General features: G+C 36.2%; 1 protein-coding gene across 3 annotated transcripts in view; it reads right to left on the reverse strand.

Moving 5' to 3' along the window:
• Positions 1-1,953: 1,953 nt before the first annotated feature.
• LOC127623226 (src substrate cortactin-like) overlaps positions 1,954-25,915 on the reverse strand; it is a 41,346-nt gene continuing 17,384 nt past the window's right edge. For 2 of the 3 annotated variants that reach the window (XM_052097564.1, XM_052097562.1), the window contains exons 4-15: positions 21,550-21,679; positions 15,531-15,641; positions 15,394-15,448; positions 12,660-12,770; positions 12,411-12,521; positions 11,928-12,038; positions 11,492-11,547; positions 11,156-11,225; positions 10,761-10,909; positions 8,492-8,633; positions 8,298-8,366; positions 1,954-2,903 (exon numbers count right to left, since the gene is read on the reverse strand). In XM_052097564.1, the coding sequence (XP_051953524.1) occupies positions 2,767-2,903; positions 8,298-8,366; positions 8,492-8,633; positions 10,761-10,909; positions 11,156-11,225; positions 11,492-11,547; positions 11,928-12,038; positions 12,411-12,521; positions 12,660-12,770; positions 15,394-15,448; positions 15,531-15,641; positions 21,550-21,679 (1,252 nt within the window). In that variant the 3' untranslated portion in view covers positions 1,954-2,766. The remainder of the gene's footprint in view (positions 2,904-8,297; positions 8,367-8,491; positions 8,634-10,760; positions 10,910-11,155; positions 11,226-11,491; positions 11,548-11,927; positions 12,039-12,410; positions 12,522-12,659; positions 12,771-15,393; positions 15,449-15,530; positions 15,642-21,549; positions 21,680-25,915) is intronic. The other variant, XM_052097565.1, reaches the window with a different exon arrangement.

The following is a 25,915-nucleotide window of genomic DNA, read 5'->3' on the forward strand; positions in this document are numbered from 1 at the left end:
GACATTGCTTGCATGCAAATATTTTTGCAGTCATCCTTAGTATCCATTCTCAATTTGGCCAGGAACATCAATGCAAAAGTGACCTTCCACTGATGTGAGTTTCCTGCATCCCTTGAATCGATCACGTTACTCTGTTGCCGAATTCACAAAGTCTGGGAACAAGAAAATACTGTGGTTCTACCAAGAAAGCCTTCCTTTACTCCTCACCTCACATCTTTATCAGATGATCTCAGAAATTTGGCCAGATTGGGGCCTGTCTCCCTCTGTGGATATTCGAGGCGGAACTCAGTGAGCTTGCTCAATTTCCAGCTTATGGCCTGTTATGTCAAGCCGACTCAGGAAGAGCCCGTCTAGGAATTTCACCATACCTTGGTCATCTCCGTCCTCAAGAATTCCAACAATTCAGACGTTGTTTCGCTGGTTACGATTCTCCAAGTCTTCCAACTTTTCCTAGAGGCACAAGTCTGCCTTGGTCGCTAGCGGGTTAGCAGCTAATTCCCTCTCCAATGACTCCAGATAATCGATCCGTTTCTCAACATCCGCCATTCATGTAACCATCTCAATGAATTTAGTCTCCATGGCAGTGAATGATCGATGTATTGCAGAAACATCCGCCATTTACACATCTGAACCTTGCATGGCACCACGCAACTCATTTTTGTTCTATCCTTATAAAATGTTGATAGCTGAAAAAGCAAAACATTTTGCATTCACTTATGTTTGAACATCAAAATGTCAGCACTGTTGGGAACGCCAGGTCATTACAGACAAGTGCAGGGAATGGGCGCTGGTCTAGCGGCCCTATTTGTGTCCATTATGCTCCTTGAATTTCAAGGGGTTGGCACAAGAAGTCAAACTCATCATCATCTTCCATGAGGGCAGCTGAAGAGTTTAATTTTTCTGATCGCTACAGCTAAAATAAATGCCACAAAATATAAATGCTTTCGCTGATATGTACCTTTTTAAAATGGATTTATTTCACCACTGGTTTTGGCGCTCACCTACTTGTAATATATTTGATTCATTTTTTTTTATCTTGTTTGGTATTCCAAATTATTATTTGTTCTCAAACTAATGAGGATGTTAAAGCTTTTGTAGATTGAGCAAAGATATAAAGACATAAAAAAAATAAAAACTTTAATAATTAAAAAAAAAAAAAAGCTTCTTAATAACATTCTTACTGAGAGCTTGTGTGGTTCAGATATCAGGTCTAATTACTGCTCATCAGCTGACATGAATCACAGTACATCTGCTTCACATTAGTATAAGTTGCAGGCAAGTAAAGCTAAGTTGCCAAATTAATATGTAATATCACCATACATATTATAAACCAAAATAAATTCTAGGATCATTGCTTAATATCTTTTAGCTAGAAAAAATATCTAAACAAGGACAAAACAATTTTATGGTAGGCAGTAATCTGAGATGATGTCATAAGCAGGTTATATTTTAAACTGAACCATATTTATTGTTAATTTGTGAAACCCGGTTTTGATTGTGTATGTTGCAATCAGAATTATAATAGAATAGCATAACTTCTTGTTTTCATCACTTTTATTTACATTTCCTTCTGTTGAACTGTGTATCCCCTTTAATTTAAATCTGAATACACCCTATGAACTTGTGAAACCAATTATCTCTAATTTGCTTCCATTTTATGTGTTCACATTAATGTTGGTGTAAGATCTTCTAAAATGGAATTAGCAAACTACTGAAATGGACCAAGAAATCTTCTACCTCCAACCCAAACCCTATATACATCTTGAATGGAAACCAAATCTGAAAGAAATAAATATATCTAGTTGACATCTGTTTCTGTACATCAGTTCTCATTGTTCCTTAAACATTACAAATACACACTACTAGTATAAAAAGTGTAATATGTACAGATAATGAAACTAAAGCTTGGAGGATGTTGCTGTGTAAACAATACAAAAACAAGAAAAATAAGTTCATTTCTTTATTCTTAATTGATATTTTTATAAAAACATGGAAAGAGGGCCAATGTAGTTAAGCAGAGACAATGTTTTCAAAGGTCACAACTAAAAAATGCAACACAGATACATGACATTAATCATTGCCAAGCCTTCATACAATATTCCACTGCACCTGCACTATTGACAATTGTCAAAAGATCGCTTGAAAATGATTCAGCAATCACTATTAGACATGTCATACACTCGCAGACTCAAGATTTAGTCAAATATACCCACAGAATTTACATACATATAAATCAGAAATGAAAGAAGCACACGAGACATACATTCACACTACAGAACAAGCCACAATCATCTGATTTCAATACATACCTCTTCAAATACCAGAAATATTTTATAGGCCTTTATCAAACACTGCTAGATAAGAGAAAAAGATAAAGAATTTTCGCAGATTTAGGAGTCACCACAGACTTATTCCATGAAGAACCCACCCATGTACATGATAACTGACATTATTCCCCTATCTTTGGTCAACCACCTCTACTTTACAGTCTCATGTGGGTGTGTACACACTATGGAGTGAATCAAATTATAAGTATCATCAAATTTATATTGGCAGTGGTTGGAGTAAAGTCTCATTCACCTACACAGGATAAAGTAACGTGAACTGTAGAGTTCGAGTTTCAGCTGAAGGGAGCAGTCTGAGAGCGCCTAGTACACTACAGAGAAGAGAAGCAGGAGTGAAGGGATGAAGCAGTGGAGGTGTGGAAGCGCTGGGTGACATGTTCTACAAAGATGCACTGCAATTTAAACAGTGCATAAAGCGGGTCTATTGCCGAACTTCAACATAATTGGCAGGGAAGAGTCCGTACGCACCACGACACACCCCCCTCCACCAGCCCTCGTCGATCATCTCAATGTTGGTGATGATGTCATCAGGATCAAAGGAAATCTCGTCATCACCCGCTGAAGAAAGAATGTCACATGGCATGTTTATATTGATCTGATTTGCTCACGTCATTCTGAAACATAGCTTCAAAGTTCTGGCCATCAATAACTTGCACAGTCTGGACCTACAGAGCTGAAATATACGATTAAATACACGATTAAGGGATAGGTCACCCAAAATTATAATTCTCTCATCATTTACTCATCCCAGATGTGTATGACTTTCTTCAGCAGAATACATTTGAAGAAAAATATCTTGGCTCAGTAGGTCCTTAAAATGCAAGTGGATGGTGATCAGACCTTTTGAAGCTCCAAACATCACAGACAATCAGCATAAACATCATCCATACAACAACAGCAGTTAAATGAATGTAATCTAAAGTGATACGATCACTTTTGATGCAAAAAATATAAATATTTATTACTTTAACTATAAGCCATCTCTTCCGGTCAGCATCTGTATACACATTCACAAGGGTTCATGTGGTCTCTCGTGTGACTGATTTGTGTTGGCATGTTATGGATGTAATCTCACGTTCTTCTCTCGGTTGAGACATCCAGGATAAGCAAACAAATGCAACATTGGGAGTATACAATCAAATACAAAACCAATGAAGCTTCAGTACAGTGTTCTTCATACTCCGTTGTAAACAGCGCTGCTCTTCTGGGTATGTTGCACGTGCGTCAGTTCTCACGAGAACATGCCAATGCGATTTGTCATTGCTGACTGAAAGCGATGCTTTATAGTTCAAATATATACTTAATAATAATAATAATAATAATAATCTAATATAATAATCTAATTATATTAAACTCAATGACTGTGTGACCTAGAGACATGAAACCAACTGTAAAACACTCCGAATATTATTCTTTATATTGCACAGTTGGTTTAATGTCTCTATGTCAAACGGTCATTGAGTTTAATAGGTTTATAGGGATATCTGAATCAGTATAAAAAGTACTGAATATTTAATCCCCAAAACAAGTCTTGTGCATTATAAAGAATAATATGATATGAATATGAAAAATAAGAATAATATGAGTGCTTTACAGTTGGTTTCATGTCTCTAGGTCACACGGTCATGGAGTTTAATGGAATTAGATTACAAATATTTACACCACTATATTTATTTGAAAACAAATATAATTATAGAAATACCACAAACAGAGCCTTGTTGACACAATATAATTATATATGAAAGGGATATTTTTAAGAATATTTTACATTTGTTGTGATTTCATTCCATCAAATGGTTAAATTGTTTAATTGATTTATAGAGCTAATATATATATATATATATATATATATATAAAAAAGATAATAGATTCAGCTTTGTGCTAGGCAAAGAAAACCCATTCATGCATGTCTAAGTTGGTTTGGCTTGAAAATGTGATTTGCACGGAGAGTTTAATGAGTATTGTCAGGAATGTCAAATGTCAACCGCAGTGCGGTATCCGTGGAGAAGTCCGGGACCGTTCAACTGGTTAATGATGAATCCGAATATTTAATTCAAGCCAGCAAATTTCCGACGGCAAAGCCCATTAAACTTAATGCGCTTCCGGTGTCTTTCACTTATAACATACCCATGTCTTAATGCCAGAGACCGCACTATATCTTTAAGTCCTAATTCAAAGTAAAATGTTATTTAATTAGTCATCTCTATCTCATGCTTACTGCTGTAGCATATGGTTACACTGAAGGATGTCATTACCTCGACAAAATTAAATTGTGGCCATGACTTCTTATCATGTTCCCACGAATTAATATCTTGTGGCCATGACAAAACCAAGTGAACCGATATTTTTTTTACCGGTTCATATTGTTGTTCATAACTGCTATTTCTCAACAGTTCTTCATTCTGCAAGTTTCTGATGTAGACAAGATTCAGCAAATGCTTATTGTGAACAGGGCCGGTTCTAGACCATTTTGACAAGGGGGGGCCAGTTTGGGTCCGGGTGTGCTTGTACAGAGGCAACTGTATTATACCTTAAATGTCCCCTGTACACATACAGCTCTGGATAAAAATAAGAGACCACTGTAAAATGATAATTTTCTCTGGATTTACTATTTATAGGTATGTGTGAGTAAAATGAAAATTTTTGTTTTATTCTATAAAGTACTGACAACATTTCTCTCAAATTCCAAATATTGTCATTTAGAGCATTTATTTGCAGAAAATGACAACTGGTCAAAATATAAAAAAGATGCAGTGTTTTCAGACCTCGAATAATGCAAACAAAACAAGTTCATTTTAATTTTAAACAAAACAATACTAATGTTTTAATTTTGGAAGTGTTCAGAAATATAGAAACAGTCTTTCACGTTGCTGTTTGGTGACTTTATGCCACTCCTGGTGCAAAAAATTCAAGCAGCTCGGCTTTGTTTGATGGCTTGTGGCCATCCATCTTCCAGAGGTTTTCAATGAGGTATGGAGATTGGGCTGGCCATGACAGGGTCTTGATCTGATTGACCAGACTGTGTGGCATGGAGAATGTCCTGCAGGAAAAAACAATCCTCAGAGTTGGGGAACACTGTCAGAGCAGAAGGAAGCAAGTTTTCTTCTTTCTTCATTGTCCGTGGCTTGATTCATGTGTCCTTTACAAATACGAATCTGCTTGACTCCAGCCTTGTTGAAGCTTCAGCAGATTCATCTTTGTGAAGGACACCCAAAAGCAATGTTAAAGACTGGTATCTCTACATGCCAAGACGCATGAAAGCTGTGATTGAAAATCAGGGTTATTTCACCAAATATTGATTTCTGAACTCTTCCTAAATTAAAACATTAGTATTGTATTGTTTAAAAATGAATATGAACTTGTTTTCTTTGCATTATTCGAGGTCTGAAAACACTGCATCTTTTTTGTTATTTTGACCAGTTGTTATTTTCTGCAAATAAATGCTCTAAATGACAATATTTTTATTAGGAATTTGGAAGAAATGTTGTCAGTAGTTTTATAGATTAAAACAAATTTTCATTTTACTCAAGCACATACCTGTAAATAGTAAATCGAGAGAAACTGATCATTTTGCAGTGGTCTCTTAAATTTTTCCACAGCTGAATAAACATCATTTGCTGTTTTAATATTTGTGGACATGCAATTTTTTGAAGACAACCAAAGATTCACCAAATGAGTAAACATTTTAATTTTAAAATATATAAACAAACAGGTTCATGACAAATGTTTCAATTTGTCAATACACCCTAACATTCTGGATTTACCCACAAACTTTAAGCCATGTTGACATGCTGTTCTTTAGAATGACTAATGCAATTAAAATCCTTGGGTAGAATGAATGATAGGCTACATCAAGATTTTAGAATATAATTTATGCGGTAGGCTATAAACAGCATGTACGGGTCTCACATATGGTCACCATTTCTTTTAAGATTATTTTAAGAATTTTTAAGCACATTTTTAAATTCACTAGTTTGTTTCATTTATCATGATTTTAAATAGCTCTGTGTAACAAGTTATTTTTTAAATTTCAATTACTATGAGTTTAAAAAAAGTTGCATGCATCATTGTGACCAATAAGATTGATTTAATGTTTTTTTTTTTATCATTATTGTGTGTGTCAGTGCATTCCTTATTTAGTGCGCTTTGTGTGCGCCTCTTATTAGAGAATGCTGTTGCTAATATTAAGCTCAATTCTCCATTGAGCACGTGTGCCTCTCCCTTGTGATTGGTGTCGCGTCAAGTATTTGATTGATAAATGTTGTTCATACAGGAGGACATTGTGTTTGTTATCTTCCCTGTAAACTATTTAGTGCTTCTCTTGCATTTTGTTTACAAGCAGCAGCAGGATCAATTATGCACCTTTGTTCTCTTAATTATGCAGCTTTTGCACATTTGCTTTTTATTCTTGCACCTGAATCTAACAGTACCAATGTTAATCTGTATATTACTAGGATGAAGTGCGTTGAAGTAGTGAGCTTAGTGTATAAGAGCTTTTCTCACTGCAGCTAAGGCATTTATTTGGGCTTTAGTGGTTCCAATTTTATGTTTAAGTATTCATAATAAATTTGCCATTGCAAGTGCGGTGTGCCCCTGTATAACGCTATCTGCGGTTTCTTCATACTCATTTCTTTACATCTGTTTCTGCATGCTGTTTTATCAGTCACTTTATTGTTTGTTTTGCCAGACTTATTGCAATACTTTGTCTTGTTTCAGCACTGTAGAGTGCCAAACATAAAACAAAAGGTTAAAGAAAATACCTCATTATGTATAACATAAGTGTGTACTGTATGTTGTTCAAGAAATGAAAACCCAACAGATGTCCACATGCAAAAACAAATTATAATGATGCTTGCTAAACAAGAGTGATCTCCAACGAGTTGGGCTCAGGTGCATTCAATAAGGCAGAATATGAGATCCAGATCTGGTTTTGTGATAATAATGTGGAAAATTGTGCTACTAAAGTAACTTAACTTACATTTACAACAGCACTTATCATCCACATTAAGTAGAACTGAAACAGGAGCTGGCACTTTCCAAAAATGTGAAACCAACGCTGAAACAACCTTATCTCCAGAAGTTGTTAGCTCATTCTTCCTTTGATTTTCTGTTTCTCCTACCTCTGTTTCTCCAGCTCTCTGGAGCCGACCATTTTACAAAGATATCATTAGCACAATTAGGTTAAAGAATATATAAATCTATATCATACAGGCATAAAACACTGAACTCAAATGGTCAATTATGCCTAAAAATGCTCCTATGGGCTTACATTAACTAGTGTTTTCTAAGGGACCATCTGAAAATGTATACATGAATAAGACTTTGTAGTTTCATTCTTAAGTGTCTACCATCAAACCTTTTGGTGACTGCAGTCAATTTTTAAAGTATCCCAAAAAGCCAAACCGTGATTCGACGATTTTAGCAAAATTTGTTGTGAAAGTGCGACCTGACAACACTGCACAAGTGCTGCAGCTGCTCAAATGGAAGAAAGAGTGAATATGTAGTGTGGGCTTGTGTGATGTTTAAAAAAACGGTTTCTTACTTAATTGACAATATTTTTTTTATATTCACATCAGCCCCATTTTATGTTCATTATGAGAGAAGTATTCTAAAAGAATTCTAAGAGACGCATCTTAAGAGAAGTGCTTAGGACATTCAACCTTGGACAGATTTATGATTTTTTTCAGAATTTAATTGCAAATTGGATTGCTTTATCCAAAAAGCGTATTCTCAAACATAAGCCAAATATGGGAATAAACAATAGCCTGCATTACCTTTTAAATACACTTTTTGTATTGTCTAATTATTGCTTTAACAGTCTGCCACAATAATGAAATGCATTTTAATTATCTGAATTATTATACTGCATATAGTATGTGTATGTGTGTGTGAGTGAGGAAGTGTGCAGGTAAGAATGAAAAACACCAGATGATAATGGAAATGTTCACTTACCAGCTTGATAATCGTACAGAGCTACAGCGGTCACACCCAGATCCTCTCCATGCTCATATGACTGATCACCTGTTCACCACACACAAAATATTGAAAGGACTGAAACAGACATCTGAACACACCGAGCTAGAAGCGAATCTTATGTAATGTAATAGTGTGTGAAAATGATGTGTGATGTTCCAGGTGTGTGATACCAGAGTTCTGGTACTGACTGTCCGGCTCAGGGTTCTGGTACAAGTCTTCCTGAAGCGGTTCTTCATATGTGAATTCTGCTGCAGCAGGTTTCCCCACATCCACATTAGCACCGTTCTCCACGTTCTCACTTGCAGATTCCGTCTGCACATGATCATGAGTCTCAATACAAACTATCATCTCCGATTAGAGTAAAAAAAGTTTTGAACTGTTTTTACAACAGCAGCAAATTTATTTACCACCCATGGATTCACTGTATATTGTAACACACTAAACATTTAATATAAAGTATACATTTGTGCAAGGGTGTCCAAAATATTTAATTGAGGGCAAGCCAACACAAAATAAGTATTGCACCACATGACTGTAACATACCCTATCATAATCAGAATTCTGTGCTGTAGTGAATGTAAAAAAAGTGCATGCTTAAGTAAATTCATCAATGATATAATATACAGTATATTTCTGTCACTATGAACAGTACAGTAGAGGAACCGTGATGTGACTTCCACACATTTTCACTAATATCATTTGGATGCATGTGATTGTGTCACGCAGTGCTCAAACAATGAAATTAATTGAATTTCAGGCAAAGCTGTGCTTTTTTAAAATAATCTCTTGCGGGCAACACCAGAAATGTTAGTGGACTATAGTTTGTACACCCCTGCATTAATGGTACATTTAATATGTGTAATAAGTTTAGCCCTACTATTGTCTTAAGAAACTGCACCCTCCTTTTGTCCTTCAGGTCATTTTTGACCCATATTAAAAACCATTCATGATTAATGCCACTAAAGACCACCCTTAATGAAAATCTGTTTTGCTGTGGTCCAAAAGTGTATAAAGATAAAGAAAAAAAAAGGCTAAATTGTGATTTTTTTTTTTTACGTTTTTATTTTAATGGCAAACATTGGCAAAGGATGTCTTAATTTACGTTTATTTCAATCACTTTGAGCATTTTATATTATTTCAATGATATATATATAAAAAAAAACCATTGTGATATATTCCGTAATCATCAGTGTACATTATAGAGTTACAGTTTTAGTACATGCCTACTTCACTAATGAATCTTTATTGCCTTTTCCAGTAGTAAACATATCAAATTTGCACATCCTTTGCAATAAATATCTTCCTTCCCAATAATGTCAAACAATATGTTGCAGTGTTACAGTAATTAAATGGGGTAATTAGCCCCATTAAACCCTTTCAGAAAATAATCTTATTAGTAAACGTATTTACTATATATTACTTGTTATAAACTCCTAAAAAACTTTCGTCTGGATTCATGAACGCTTCCTACCCATCAGATTTGTTAGTTAAACGTGTATTTTAGTGCCATGATTTTCAAACGGGGAGGTGCGCCTCCCCAGGGCGACACCAGAGAGTGTCAGAGGAGGCGTGTAGACTGATGATTAATTCACCAAGTAAAATCAAAATATAAATAAAATAAAAATGCATTGTGAAGATAAATGAAAATTATTGGTTAAATGAGCCATAGTCCAGCTTAATAGACCATAGTTCAATGGTCTTCTAATACTATTAAATGTCATGAAAGCATGCATATCATGCGAGAGCGCATCGGTTGCATTAAAATGAAATTATTATGGAGACATTTGCAACTGCAAGAAACTTCAGGGTAATAAATAAAATGCCTGAAAGACTTTGACCAAATTGCTGTAAACAAATATATTTAAATTTTATATATATATATATATATTGTTTGTTTTGATGGCTTTGACAAAGTCACAAAGTTGGTTCAGGTATGACCCAAAGACAATAGGAGGGTTAAAGGTGCTGTAAGTGATTTTATCATGGAAAAGTATTTAAAAAAAAATGTCCTACTCCCCTAAAGATATTAATGAAATAAGTGATATATCACCAGTTTCTGTGACAGCTGTAGACTTTTTAAACCTTTTGCTTTTCAATTGTCAATCACTGTGCTTGTTCTCATAGTGTTGTATTTGAAGCTGATCATTGAGGCTATAATGTTTATCAGTTAAGGGTACTATTGTGCCACTCTTGAATTTGACAGTCACAGGAAAAAAAATAATGCTGCTCTTTTGCTCGGTTTTGGTCTCAAAATTATCTTTGGAGAGTGGGGTTTTGGAATGAGGGGGGCGTGGCTAGTTCAATGGCTCAGTCACGTGAAAGCTTCAGAATGCTAAAATCACTTACAGCACCTTTAAGTAAATAAATAAATAAGTGTAAATAATTTCATTAAAGGTGTCACTGGGTTTGTGATGGAATGTTATGTCAAAAAACTGGTACCTTCTGCCTTCTGCGTGCCTCCTCCTGCTCCTTATTCTCCTTGGTCTGTCGTCTAGCACGCTCCTCCTCTGCTTTCTTTTTATCATCCTCCTCTTTCTGTTTTGCAATATTCTCAAACAGAGCCTTAAAGTTGCCAGCATTGCTGCCAGCTAAACACCCAATATTCATGTGTTATAAAAGCATTAAAATCCATAAAAAATATTTAATGCTGCCAGCTAATCACCACACATTCATGTGTAACAAAGCATTATAAACCTATATAAACTATGTGACAACTAAAGAAAAAACTAATGAGTTAAAGCATTGTCAACTATTTAATAGTGCCACTAAACACAACACAACACAGTTATGAGTTATAAAGCATTTAACTGATTCTACAGCATTATTATTCTGACCTGCTTCAACGGGTTTGGTCTTCTGATATGCAGCACTTGGTTTCTCCACCTCCTCAAACGTGCTGGCGCTCTGACAACAGTGTCACAAACATCATACTTTAGTAAAAATCACTGACAAGAATTGTGATACATATTAAAATGGATAAAGTGGATTTGAAAATATTTTTTTAAATGCACAGAGACATAATGATGTTCAACGTTTTGATCATGGCATGATGAAATTGCATGTTTATAAAGACAGACCACAATTAAATATGGACATAAATGTAACCTTTACACATTTATATTTTAACTATAATTATGTGATTAACAGCTTGACAATAAAAAAAAATTTACCATGTCCATTCGGTCCTTCTGCACACCATATTTCCCTCCAAATCCTTTAGAATAATCTACATTGATGGAGAACAACCAAATTACTAAAGTTGATACAAAGTTTTTTGCAGATATATGTTGAGTGTTTGTTGAGAGGCTGACCATCTGTAAGGACATAAAGCATAAAGCTGAATTACAGTAATCCACTGCAGTCAGACTCCTTGAGCAGTAAAAATACCGTACTTTTAGGAGAAGTTCTACATTGAATACCAAATTCTGAATTACCAGCAAAAGCTGATTTTGAGTTCCAAACAGACAAACAACACTGTGCTCCTTCTCAAATACTAATTGGCAACTATGCACACTGTATTTGTCTATAATGTGAAGTGAATTAACATTTCATAAAAGTTCATACGTCTGCAATACCGGTGATGTTGTACATGTGTTCAATTTTCACCTTTCTGTGATTCATGCAGCTGCAGTTTCTCCTGGTGGTCCCACCCTAATGCAGATTTATCCTGACGATCCGTCTGAACGCCAAACTTCCCCCCAAATCCCTTGACATAATCTGACATACACCAAACACAACAACATATTAAGTGTCAGAAAAGGACATTGACTAAAATTTTACATAATTCATAGACACTGACAGTATTGAAATGCTAATCCTGTACTAGAAAAGAGCATCTTCATTTCAACAAATCTTAAAAGGAACCAAAACATAACAATTGAAAATACAGTATATAAATAATAATGTGTGGCCTATTCTTTAATCATACTGACATCTAGCAACAAATCAGGGAACCCGTAACTTCTGTTCTTAAGAAAACACTAATAATGAAAAATAAAAAATAATGAATTTATTCTTAAAACAAAGTCAAACTGAGCTGCTGAAAACAGTCTTGGCCAGTAGGACACAGAAGAGACGTGCGTGACAAACCTTTCTGTGACTCATGTTTTTCAGTCTTGCCCTGATACTCAAATCCCACAGCACTCTTGTCAACTTTATCAGTCTCCACACCAAACTTGCCGCCAAACCCCTTGGCATAATCTGAGAGAGGTTGAAAACGTCTTAACAGATCAAACCAAAATCACATCATACAAGGATTGTCAGTATTAACAAAAACAACAGATAAACACAGGCATCTGATCAGTAAATGTGTGTCTGTGGGTGGGGCCAGTAACAAACCTTTCTGCGACTCGTGTTTTTCAGTTTTACCCAGGTAATCAAAGCCAACAGCGCTCTGATCCACGCGATCTGCCTGCACGCCGTAGCGGCCACCAAACCCAGTGGCGTAGTCTTGCATGGTCAAAGAATGCAGCAGAACAGCACGGAGGATAGGGTGCATGTTGGGAAAAACAGAATAATCACATAAGCTGTGATAGAAGAGATACTGAAGCTCTTTCTGCCAATGACCCTCTACATGAAAAAACAATTAACATTACGGTCAAATCAGATGGCACTCGTGCCAACTTTATTAGTCTCCAAACCCAATAGCGTAGTCTATACACACTCACATTAGGGCTGAAAAATGTAACATGTTAATTTCTGCGATAAATCACCCAAATAACGCAGTCCTTTATTTTTAATTCATGAAAATTCAAGCAATGGGAGAAAGAAGCCTCGAGTTGTTCCTGGCAGGCTACTCAGCCTCACAGGTTCCAGATGGTGAAGAATAGGGAGGGGGTGGGGTTAGGGCATCTGCTGCCTGCCAGGAAAAAAACCCAGGCACTTTTGTACAATGGGCGAAACTTCACCAATGTTTTTCCCCCTTTCTGTGGCTAACACTGGTATATATACATTTTCAGGAGGTGCACGCTTGACTCAACTGCACATCCTAGCACAGAGGATTACAGTCCACTGTAAAACAGCAGAGAATTTTGTCCAACTTTTAATTACAACCATGTCCAATGATTTGATGGCATATATGTATACTGTAAAATTTAAAGGTAGATATTTAAATAATTTCAACAATCACTAACCAATTTTTTGAGATAACGGAGTATAAAGTAAAAATATTTGTTGATTTTTTAAATGTTTGTTGTAATGTATTATGTGACACAATTTAAAAATCACAGAAAACTGTGTGCTTAATCATTTTAATCGTTCACCACCCTAATACACATTAACACACACACACACACACACACACACACACACGGTATAATGTACAGATTTTGCTGTTTCAGAAGGAAATTGGTACTTTCATTCACCAAAGTGGCATTCAACTGATCAAAAAGTATAGTCAGGACATTAATAATGTGAAAAACAACAACATCACTATTTGAAAAAAGTTATTTTTGATCAAATCTAGACAGCAGCATCAGTCCAACACCTTATCCTTGAGTAATCATGCTAAATTGATCATTTGATACTAGAAAATCTCTTGCCATTATATCAAACACAGCCGAATGATATTTGATCTGTTAAATGAAGTTTAACATTGTCTTTATGTTTGTTTTTGAGTTGCCACAGTATGCAATAAACTGGCATGTCTAAAGGTCAATATTAGGTAAAAAAAAAAAAAAAAAAAAGCAAAAAAAAAAAAGAAACTGCTTTCTCTAGAAACTCAGTCAATCATTGTTTTGAGGAATGAAGGCTATACAATGCTTGAAATTGACAAAAATCTGAAGATTTCGTTCAAAGTTTTACACTACAGTCTACAAAGACAAAGGACAACTGGCCCTAACAAGGACAGAAAGAGATGTGGAAGACCAGATGTACAACTAAACAACAGGATAAGTACATCAGGGTCTCTAGTTTGAGAAATAGACACCTCAAATGTAGACAGCTTCATTGAATTCAACCCGCTCAACACCAGTTTCATGTACAACAGTAAAGAGAAGACTCAGGGGTGCAGGCCTTATGGGAAGAATTGCAAAGAAAAAGACACTTTTGAAACAGAAAAAGAAAAGGTTAGAGTGGCAAAGAAACACAGACATTGGACAACGGATAATTGGAAAAGAGTGTTATGGAGCTTTTGTGAGATCAGCTGGACTGTAAGGTGTGTGTGAAGTGCCCGACAAGACAGCCACATCTATGGCAAGTGCTACAGGAAGTGTGGGGTGAAATGTCAGTCTCTGGACAAACTGACAGCTAGAATGGCAAGGATCTGCAAAGCTGTCATTGCTGCATGTGGAGGATTTTTTTGATGAGAACTCCATGAAGTAACTTAAGAACTTTTTTCCCCAATTTGTAATAGTCATTTTTCACATTATTAATGTCCTGACTATACATTGTGACCAGTTGAATGCCACTGGTGAATAAAAGTACCAAATACTTTCCATAAGAGCAAAATCTGTACATTATTCCAAACATCTGGCCCCTGTGTATGTGTGTGAGTGTATAGACCATGGCATTTTTAAAATGGTTATTTTATCTATTCTGCTTTTAGTGTATCAGTAGGAAATATCAATTCTATTTGCTTATATTATTGAATAAAGGAAGAATAAGGAGCCCTACAACAGATGTATGGCCCCCACAGAGCCTGTGCCCAGTTGTAACTAGGTGAATTAGTGCTGTTTTGAAGGCAAAGGTTGTAACACCAAATATTGATTTCGCTTTACAAAATTGATTTAGATTACTCGACTTTGCATGATGTTAATAAACTATTTATTAGAGAGGTGCCTAAAGTTGTTGCACAGTACTACACTGTATATAAATTATGTTCATGAGTGGCTATTGAGTGTATGATGCACCTCTTTTCTATAAGTATTTTTTATTATTGAGTGCATGTGCATATGCATGCATGTGTGTGTAAGAGCTGAAGTGACACAATGACAAATTCTCACACTCATTTGAAAAATGAAAACGATAAATAAAACAGTGACATACTTCCATGTCAGAATGCTGTTGTTTCAACAGGTTTGTGAGGGTGAATTTTGAGTTCATGAAAGCTGTTTTACTGTAAAGAAAGATTCACCTTTTTGCGAGGCATGTTTTTCTGTTTTTCCAGCATACTCGAAGCCCACAGCAGACTGCAGGAAACACACATTACAGAGAACATTGTGACATTGAGCAGAAACATTAAATTAAAGGCCTAAGGATCTAATGATTTACCTGGTCAACACGATCAGCTTCCACTCCAAATTTCCCTCCAAACCCCTTCGATGTGTCGGTCTGAGAGCAATGCTTAGACAATTTACTCTGATACTCATGACCCACAGCAGACTGCAGAGAGAAATACATAACACACATTTCAATCCACATTAAGTATAGATAAGAAAAGCTCAACAAACTAAATCTAGGTGTAGAAGACAGAAGCCACAGCGAAAGATTTGCAGCTATAAATCTCAGCGAACACAACTCAAACAAAGAAATGAACAAATGCACAGAATACCTCTCTAAATTTCATATGCTGTGACTATAATTATTAGTTCTGTTTTTCTGCTTACCCATTGCGGGACAATAATGAGAGATTCAATAATAATAATAATAATAATAAATATAGCTGCAAGCAGCGATGGCGGTCCCAAGCCGGTGGCACCGCCACCCCCGTGCCTTTAGGGTCGCTGGTGGCACCGCCACCCCCGTGCCTTTAGGGTCGCTGTGCACGATGGGCAATAACGTAACCTCGCTTTGACCGTCGAGAAGACGTGTGCTGTAGAGCTTGCATCAGCAAGGGCTCTGCAAAAGTGCGCATCGAGGGCACATATCGACCACAAAGTATGCGTGAGCACCCTTCTGATACCTAAAATGAAAAATGAGACACCCTACGGTCTCATGGAGTTAATGGACACACGAAATAAGTACACAAGACTGAAAATTCATATGAAGTGTGCCATTTGGGACAGGGCCTATGACCGTGAACCACAATAGTCACATCTATGAGGTAATTCAAACGTAGAATAATTTTTAATGTCATAGGATGTCATAGGTCAATATCTTTTGCAGCACTTAAACGTGTTAATCCAGAAGGCCAGTATTTATCCGGAGGTCTCTGTACAGGTTTATTAATGTAATTATAATTTACGCACTGCTGAAGTTTATCAGTTAATGTACGCAGAAGTTATAACACAATTCCTTGCTTTTATGCACCCTTTATGTGCTTTTTGGAGCTTCAAAGTTCATTTGCAATGTGTTCCACATTCAAACCAAAATATCTGACTTTCTGTTGGTCTGTTTGTTCACTTGAGACATAAGAGGGTGATTTCAAAGCATTTTGAAAGTGACACACTTCCTTCTGCCAGTTGGTGGCGCTATAACTTTGACTCACAATAGTCACATCCATGTGACACACTGCTGAAGTTTCATCGAGATCAGTTAATGTATGCAGAAGTTATAACACACTTCCTTGCTATTTGCTCCCTTTATATGCTACCTTTATGAGGTTTTTGGAACTTCAAAGTTTCATTTGCAATGTGTTCCACATTCAAACCAAAATATCTGACTGTTTGTTGGTTGGAGCTAATGACTGTAAATTAGAAAGTTGTTCGGCTTGACAAGAACAATATACACGCTGAGTTTTGTAACTGTAGATAGAACTAAGTTATAACACACTTTATGTGTCCTTTTTTTAGTCATAAATTATTTTCCTCGCCACGGCCAAAACTTTCGAGATATCAAAAATCCGTCCGGAATGTAGCATCCTCAAATGTCTTGACTTCATGCCAACCGAGTTTGGTGGTGATTGGATTCATTCTCTAGGAGGAATATATATAATTCCAGAGCATGTGTTTCCAAACAACCCATAATAGTCGACTCCCTGTTGGGCTGTTGTAAAACTTAGAGCACGAAAGTTGTTCAGCCCGATGAGATCTAGAAGTGTACCGAGTTTCATATTATTACATGCAAGCATGTTTGATATATGGACAAGTGTTCGAATCCCATTCCAGGTGTCGCTGTCGAGCCCCCCTGCCACGCCCGGGTACCAGCTTCAGCCCGGCCCTGATGGCCGCGGGTTCTGACATGTGTGCAAAGTTTCAAGAGTTTTCGAGCACGTTAAGGGCCCCAAAAGTCCCGGAAACCTTGAAAAACAATCAAACAATCAAAAAGCAAATCTCACCCAACAGAGAACCCCCCCCCCCCTCCCCACACACACACACACACACAGAATTGGCAGGGGGCACTTTGTCAGAGAGAGAGAAAAACACAGAATGGGAGGGGTCACTGTCTGTCAGAGAGAGAAAAATTCCAAGAAATCCACATTCAAACCACAATATCTGACTTTCTGTTGGTCGGAGCTAATGACTGTAAATTAGAAAGTTGTTCAGCTTGACGAGAACAATATACACGCCGAGTTTTGTAACTGTAGATAGAACTAAGTTATAACACACTTTATGTGTCCTTTTTTAGTCCTAAATTAATTTCCTCGCCACGGCCAAACCGTTCGAGATATCAAAAATCTGTCCGCAATGTAGCATCCTCAATGTCTTGACTTCATGCCGACCGAGTTTGGTGGCGATTGGATTCATTCTCTAGGAGGAATATATATAATTCCAGAGCACGTGTTTCCAAACAACCCATAATAGCCAACTTCCTGTTGGGCTGGCGTAAAACTTAAGAGCACGAAAGTTGTTCGGCCCGATGAGATCTACAAGTGTACCGAGTTTCATATTTATTACATGCAAGCATGTTTGATATATGGACAAGTGTTCGAATCCCATTCCAGGGGGCGCCGTCGAGCCCCCCTGCCACGCCCCGGTACCAGCTTCAGCCCGGCCCTAATGGCCGTGGGTTCTGACCCTTGTGCAAAGTTTCAAGAGTTTTAGAGCACGTTAAGAGCCCCAAAAGTGCCCGAATAATCGTAAGAAAAATTATATTCTAACGAAAACAATAGGGCCTTGCCTTTTCAAGGCTTGGGCCCTAATAATAATCCTAACGAAAACAATAGGGCCTTGCCTTTTCAAGGCTTTGGCCCTAATAAACTCTGTGGCTCTTGTCTGAACAAATTACTTTAGTGAGTGTTTCATTCCAGTTCCACAACTTCTCTCAGAAACATCTAAGCCATGGTGAAATACATATGCATGCAACTAGTGAAGTATTTTAAAAACTTGCAGCTGCTTTTAACATTAAGGAATTTTGCCCACAAGAATTTTTTTCTCTCACTTTCACTGTATATATATTTTTATTGATAGAAGGATTCATTGAACTGAGCTTGTAGCGGGCAAGTGGGGGGGCACTCCTTGTGGAAAACAAAAATAAATAATAACAATTCCGTAATAAATTAATAAACACTTGCTTGGGGGCCTGGGCCAACAAGTATAGACCCTGAATATCATCACTGGAGTCACGAGTTTGAATTCAGGGCGTGCTGAGTGACTCAGGTGGCTGAGATTTGTTCTCAGCCACCCGGATTGAGGCGAGTCACTACGCCACTATGAGGACTTAGAGCGCATTGGGAATTGGACATTCCAAATTGGGGAGAAAAGAGAAAAAAATAAATAAATTAACCACTTGCTTGATCTGAACAAAATAGGTGTCGTTTTAAAGCCTAGAATCTGGACTTTACAATATATATAGCTGATCCTACCAATTCTTGAATAATGCTTTTTAATTCACAAAAAAATAAGAACTTTTTCGTTCTCATCATTTGAAAAATTGTGTTATATATCGTTGGAATGGTCTCAATTAGTAGAATGCAATGAGCAAATGTTATTAACTCATGTGTACTTGTGTACTTATTTCGCTGCAGTGAGTATTAGCGTAAAAAATTCCCACAGACACACAAACATACTAATTAAAAGTTTCTTTTTGTCACGTTTTTCCTTATTACTTCACGAAACAGGTACATGACTTAGAAAGTGACGTGCCGTAATTTACAGCAGAATATGCAGATTCAAATGAGCCCAAACTCAACATAATATGATAAGCAGATCTTGAAATATTCCTCAAAGAGAGTACATGGAAAGACGATGCACAAGAGGGCACTCAACACACAATGTGTGTATATTTGTATGTCCGAGGACTAGGTGTGTGCAAACACAAATCCACTTATGTGTTAACCCTCTGGGGTCATCCGTCATTATAGCGGAAACACTTTAAAATACTCCTACCATCATACTACCATTTTTGGGTATACAGATAAGTGTAAGACATCATTAGAGACTATAAAAGGGTCTACTTTTATTTGTGTACACTCACAACAACAACAAAATCTTGTAAAATAAAGAAAATAAAAAGGTCATATTCAGCTCATATTTCAGAGCATATTTCTGAAATACGTCACAAAAATTAACTGAAACTCTACGAATACTTATCACACAAACATGAAACATATGTCTAAAGAAAGCTTAAAATGTCTACTTTTAAATAAAACAATTCAAATTTAAAACAAATATTCTCCTGCAATGCAATCTGTATGAAACAAAGCGATGTACATTTTCTTCTGGCGCAACTCATTATATGTAATGTGATCCCACCCACCAGCAGAGGGCGCCATTCATACGCTAATGTGCTGAGACGATCAACGCAAATGTATACGCCCCCGACAGTGAGGTTTAATGTAAACACAACACAACTAAACTTTTCTGCATGTTTGTAATGATACACATTCGAGGAATCTCCTGAATATTAAGGAAGAGTTAACATTTTCCTCAGAATATGAGCGAGACTCCGATGAACACTTGTATTTTGAAGAGAGATTTGATCCAGCCAAGGAAACAATTTCAGACGAGTAAATTATTTAGTTTGCATTAGCTGACATGCTATTTTATATAAACATGTTCATATTTTACTAATGGGACTGTTTCCAGACAGGATTCAGATTATTGACATTTGAAATATGTCCTAATAAGCAAGTTTTAGTTACATTTAAATGCTGTTTCGGCTAAAGCAGGTATTTAAATTGTATGCTGTATGATATATATATGATATGTAATATGATATAAAAATAATATGAATGTTTAGATTATATTTTATCTAGTGTTTAAAAGGCCTCATTATCATCAACAAAGCTTGTGCTTGCAAATATGTGTTCAGGTTAAATGAGTAAAATACACTTTAAATATGCCCATATTAGAAAATCAGCATATTATAATGATTTCTGGAGGATCATGTGACACTGAAGACTGCAGTAATGGTGCTGAAAATTCAGCTTTGATCACAAATTGCCTTTTACAATATATTTAAATAGAAAACGGTTCTTTTAAATTGTAAAAAGAGTTCAGAATATCAATGTTGTTTCTGTATTTTGGATCAAACAAATCCAGTCTTGGTGAGCAGAAGAGACTTCTTTTAATGGTAGTGTAGGTCTAAAATTAAGTAAAGTCTTTATGTAAAGAAAATGTATAGTCAGATTTCTTCTTTTAACTTAAAACTTGATTTTGATCATTAAGTCGCCTCGCATTCATTCTCTATCCCTCATTGATAGGCCCAGGGGAGGGGTCTTTGTCTCTCCTGTCTGAATTACAATGAATATTCACGATCATTCACACCTCCTTGCATATTAACTTTCAACACTAAAAGTGTCTTACAAAAGTTAAATTACTATGTTGTTTTGTATGAATGAGTGATCAGGATGGTTTTCACATCATTTTGTAGCAAAAACTCTAGGCTACAAGATCCAGTTCTCAAAAGTCTTTTGGACAAATCTTTAGTATGTGTTATATGACCTTATTTCAGTGACTTAATTTTAGTTTTTTCAAAAACCATGCATAAACATTATTTTCTAAAAAATACAAACCCGTACATACATGTTGCTCACATATTATTGTAGCCCAGTTTGTGCTGAATACAGAGTTATCAGACTTCAGCCATTAATATGTTTTAAGCAGCTGAAAAAAGCAGAAATGTCAAGGCATGTCAAAACTTCTCCAGGGCCCAAAACACCCTTAGACCCCAGAGGGTTAAAGGGTATTTATATATTATAATATTTCTGTAATTTGTCAAATCCATTCATTTCCAATGGCCAGTTATTTTTGACTGGGAACACAAGTATAAAAGTTTAATAAAACCAATAAAGTGTAAACAAAATGGTTGATATTGGGTTTTTTTTTTTCCAGATATCATATGTGAACAAAAATCAAGGAGTTTTATTCCTATTGGTTTCAGTAAAAAAACTATAAACAAAAAAAAAAGCTCAAAATGATCAGAACACAACATAAGGGTTAAGTTTCCAATAAAGACAGAAGTATCTTGCCTTATCCATGCGATCCTGCTGCAGTCCAAATTTTCCTCCATATCCATGAGATGCTTTGGGCATGTTGTCCAGCTCTTTCTGCTTCAGGTCACTGTGTTCACATGACACCTTCTCACGCAGCTTATGAATACTGAGAAATGAGAATAACGCAGGGTGAACATTTTAAATAATGTCCAGGGGACAATTCAGAGTTGTTGCAGTTTTAAAAACACATTAACACTTTTAATTGATGACTTAAAACATTACTGTTGTATTATTGTTATATAACACTAAATGATTAGGATATCAAGCACAATGTGTTAAAGCCTAATATATGTAATATATGTATAAACTGATCGTGCAGACCAAACCATTAGGCCTAGAGGTGGGTGGTATGGCCATAAATCTTGAACAGTATGAGATATTTTCACCAACTTTGAGACAATTATTTTTGGGGTTAATCTGAGAACACATGAAAAAATTGCATGTATCGGCCAATTGGTGGCACTATACAAATTATAAAATTAAAAATAGCTCCAACTATGGTACACATAAACTTGAAATTTAGCATGAAGTTTTTTTGTCTAAGCTGCCATCAAGATTTATGAGGACAGTTCCATATCTTGACAAATATGGCCACCATCAACCAATCAACTTTCTATGGCTCATGGCCCAAGAGTCCTATGCAAAAAACAATAATATAAAAAAAATTAAAAAAAAGCCACTGGGAGGTGTACATGCATTTAAATAGTTCTATATTCTGTTGTGTTTCACACACAGACACGTGTTATTCACATTATATGACAGATCTCATTCTGAACAACACCACAATTCTGACAATAAACTCAAAATAAATGATGGATCACAGATTTTTTTACTTAAACAGGCTGGGGAACACATTTAACAAAGTCTTAGGACTTGTAACAATCCTTATCAGAACAACAGGTACAGTATTTCTTACACTTTTCACTTTGAAACAGGTTTCCACCTACAGCTTTTCACTAAAACAGTACTCAAATTCTAAACTATATATATATATATATATATATATATATATATATATATATTGTTTGTGTAGCAATATATCAATACATATGAATTAGAGGTCAACCAATATTGTATTTTGCTGATATAAGTTGCTGGAAGAAAGGCAATTATTTATTAATCAACATATAAGTGTTAAAATTTAAACACTGAATGGGTTAAAAAAATATATTCTTGGCCTTTCCTTCCTGGGATGAGGAGGCCCAGACCAAGCCTACAAGGACCCAATAACAACCAGAAATAATATTTGGTGCATAATGCAGGACTTTTAACTATAAAAAAAAAAAAGCCCAAAATAATATAACCCATAGTCTTAAAAGGTCATAAAATCATTGAACTGTGTCCTTTTACTAGTTTAGAGAAAAACTGAAAAAGGACACATACATTTTTGTCTACCTTGATTTAATGTTGCTCTGAACACCTTTACTGGCGTTCTAACAGCTTTTTCAATTTGTGCAATCTGCGTGCATTCGTGCATGGATTAGAATCACGCACACGCACTGCACAGACCTTCACTTTGAAATGTGCAGCGCATGTGTTTATTTAAAAGGAATAGATCACACAAAAATGAAAATTCTCTCACCTTTTACTCACCATGCAGTCCCAAACTTCTGCTGAACAAAAACGAAGATTTTTAGAAGAATATCTCAGCTCTGTAGGTCCATACAATGCAAGTGAATAGTGATAAAACTTTGAAGCGCCAAAAAGCACAAAGGCAGCATAAATGTAATCCATAAAACTTCAATGGATTAATCCATGTCTTCTGAAGCAATCTAATCAGTTTTGGGTGAGAACAGACTAAAATGTATATCCATTTTCACTGTGCATCTTGCCATTGCAGTTTATAGGCAATTACACTTCCTAATGCTTGATGTATGCGAAGAGCGATAGATGGTGCTAGGAAGTGGAATCGAAACTGTGATCGCCAAGGAGAATGCTGATGTCAAGATTTATAGTGAAGAACAATTTGTTTTTTATATTCTGGTCTGTTCTCACCCAAAACTGAATCGATCACCTGGGCTTCAAAGATTTGGTCACCATTCATTTGCATTGTTTGGAGCAACAGAGCAGAGATACACTTCTAAAAATCTTTGTTTGTGTTCTGCAGAAGAAAGTTCTACACATCTGGCATGAGGGTGTGAAAATGATGAGAGAATTACAATTTTTGGGTGAATGTATATAGTAATATGGGGATTAGAATATAGTAATGATTAATGAAATTAATTTCTTTACTGATAAAATTTTAATAATCAGAAATAAAATTGGAACTATGCAATCATCTGTCAAAGTACCTCAGAAAACAGTCTCTCATAATTTCCTTCACGTGCAACTTCAATCCTTCACTGTCATAGGTAACAAAACTTATCAAAAAATGAAGCCACAACATATATTCGATTCATTACCAACTAAGCTCTTAAAAGGGCACTCCTTTTTAATCTCTGAACCTCTTCTTAATATAATTAACTCCTCACTATACTTGGGACATGTCCCAAGAAACTTTAAAATGGCAGTTATCAAACCGCTTATAAGAAGCCACAACTTAATCATGGAGAATTGGCTAATTATAGATGATTTCAAATTTACCATTTATGTCAAAAATACTAGAAAAGGTAGTGTCCTCCCAACTATGTTCATTTCTACAGAGAAATGGTGTGTATATATATATGTGTGTGTGTGTGTGTGTGTGTGTGTGTGTGTGTGTGTGTGTGTATGTATGTGTATAATATGCGGCTGCATTTCTCTTCTAGTGCTTTTAGATCTTAGAGTGGCCTTCGACACAATAGGTCACAACATTCGCTTGAATAGGCTGGATAATTATGTTGGCATTAGTGGACTTGCATTAGCATGGTTTAGGTCCTATTTATCAGACTGCTACCACTTTGTATGTGTAAATGAGGAATTGTCAAATCAATCAAAAGTTAAGTATGGAGTGCCACAGGGATCAGTTTTAGGGCCTCTGCTTTTCTCCTTATACATGCTTCCCCTGGGAGATATTTTTAGGAATCATGGAATACGTTTTCATTGATATGTCGAAGATACCTAACTTTATATTTCTTCTAAACCCAACAAAAATTCATAATTCTCCAAATTAGCAGTGTATCGATGAAATCAAAGTTTGGATGGCCAGAAATTTCCTACCAGAGTGCTGACTAGAACCAAGAAATACAATCATATTAGCACCATTTATCGTCGTTACATTGGCTACCTGTTAAATTTTGTATTAATTTTAAAATTCTGTTAACTACATAAAAAGCTTTGAATTGTCTAACTGCACAGTACTTCTTCGAGGCTTGACCCCTATTGATTTCGTTAGTTTTCTTACTATAATTATTCTGCTTTCGCTCGAGACTATGGCAGCCCATAGAACCGCTTGCGGGAAAGTTAAGAAATTTGGCACACAGCTAGAGGACAGTCTGATCTGTTACAACAGCAAATTTGGCATCTCTACCTCAAACCCTGTAGCACCACCAATGGCCTAAATTTGCACTCATGTTAATAACTTTTGAACCGCGAGTCCTAGAAACAACAATGTAATTTTCCATCATGAAAATATTTCTGCCATTTTAAATCGAACTCGTCATAGGCCGTTGTCCGATTTGCACGAAAATTGGCCTGCGCCATCTAGAGGCACTCACGACAAGCACATTTTTGTTTATAAATTCTGAACAGTTTGTCATAAAGTCATAAAATTAGTCTCAGATTCAGTGGGGTATAGCGAGTCCAATGATATGAAAAATTCCTATGTCAGCCTTTTTGGACTACGGCCATTTTTAATTATCTGAAAAACCTTTTTCGAACTTGTTCTAGGCCGTTTGTCCGATTTGAACGAAAATTGGCCCAAATTGTCTAGGAGTTCTAGGAGTAAGTTATTCACAGAATTTTGATAAACCATAGCATTTGGTTGCTTCATTGAATTGGACGAAGTGCACATCAAAATGGATGTGAGGGTATATCTCGGTAATGCTTTAGCATATTCATACCAAATGTATTATTTCTCATAGGCACCATGATCGAATAATCATCAAATGGCTTTACACTGACTAATTCACCCATTCACGCACACTCACACACCAATGATGGCAGAGCTGCCATGCAAGGTGCTAGCCTGCCATTGGGAGCAACTTGGGGAAACTTCTGTGTCTTGAACAAGGACACTTCTGCATGTGGAGTCATGTGGGCCAGGAATCGAACCGCCAACCCTGCGATTATTGGACAACCCACTCTACCACCTGAGCCACAGCCACCCCAGTGTCACCTAGTGGTCATGAGATAAGAAGATTATAACTTCTGCGCAGTTGGTCATAAAATCATCAAATTGGTCTCATTAGTTTCCGTAGGGTAT

Source organism: Xyrauchen texanus, chromosome 29 (genome assembly GCF_025860055.1).
Source record: "Xyrauchen texanus isolate HMW12.3.18 chromosome 29, RBS_HiC_50CHRs, whole genome shotgun sequence".
NCBI classification, from domain to species: Eukaryota; Metazoa; Chordata; class Actinopteri; order Cypriniformes; family Catostomidae; genus Xyrauchen; species Xyrauchen texanus.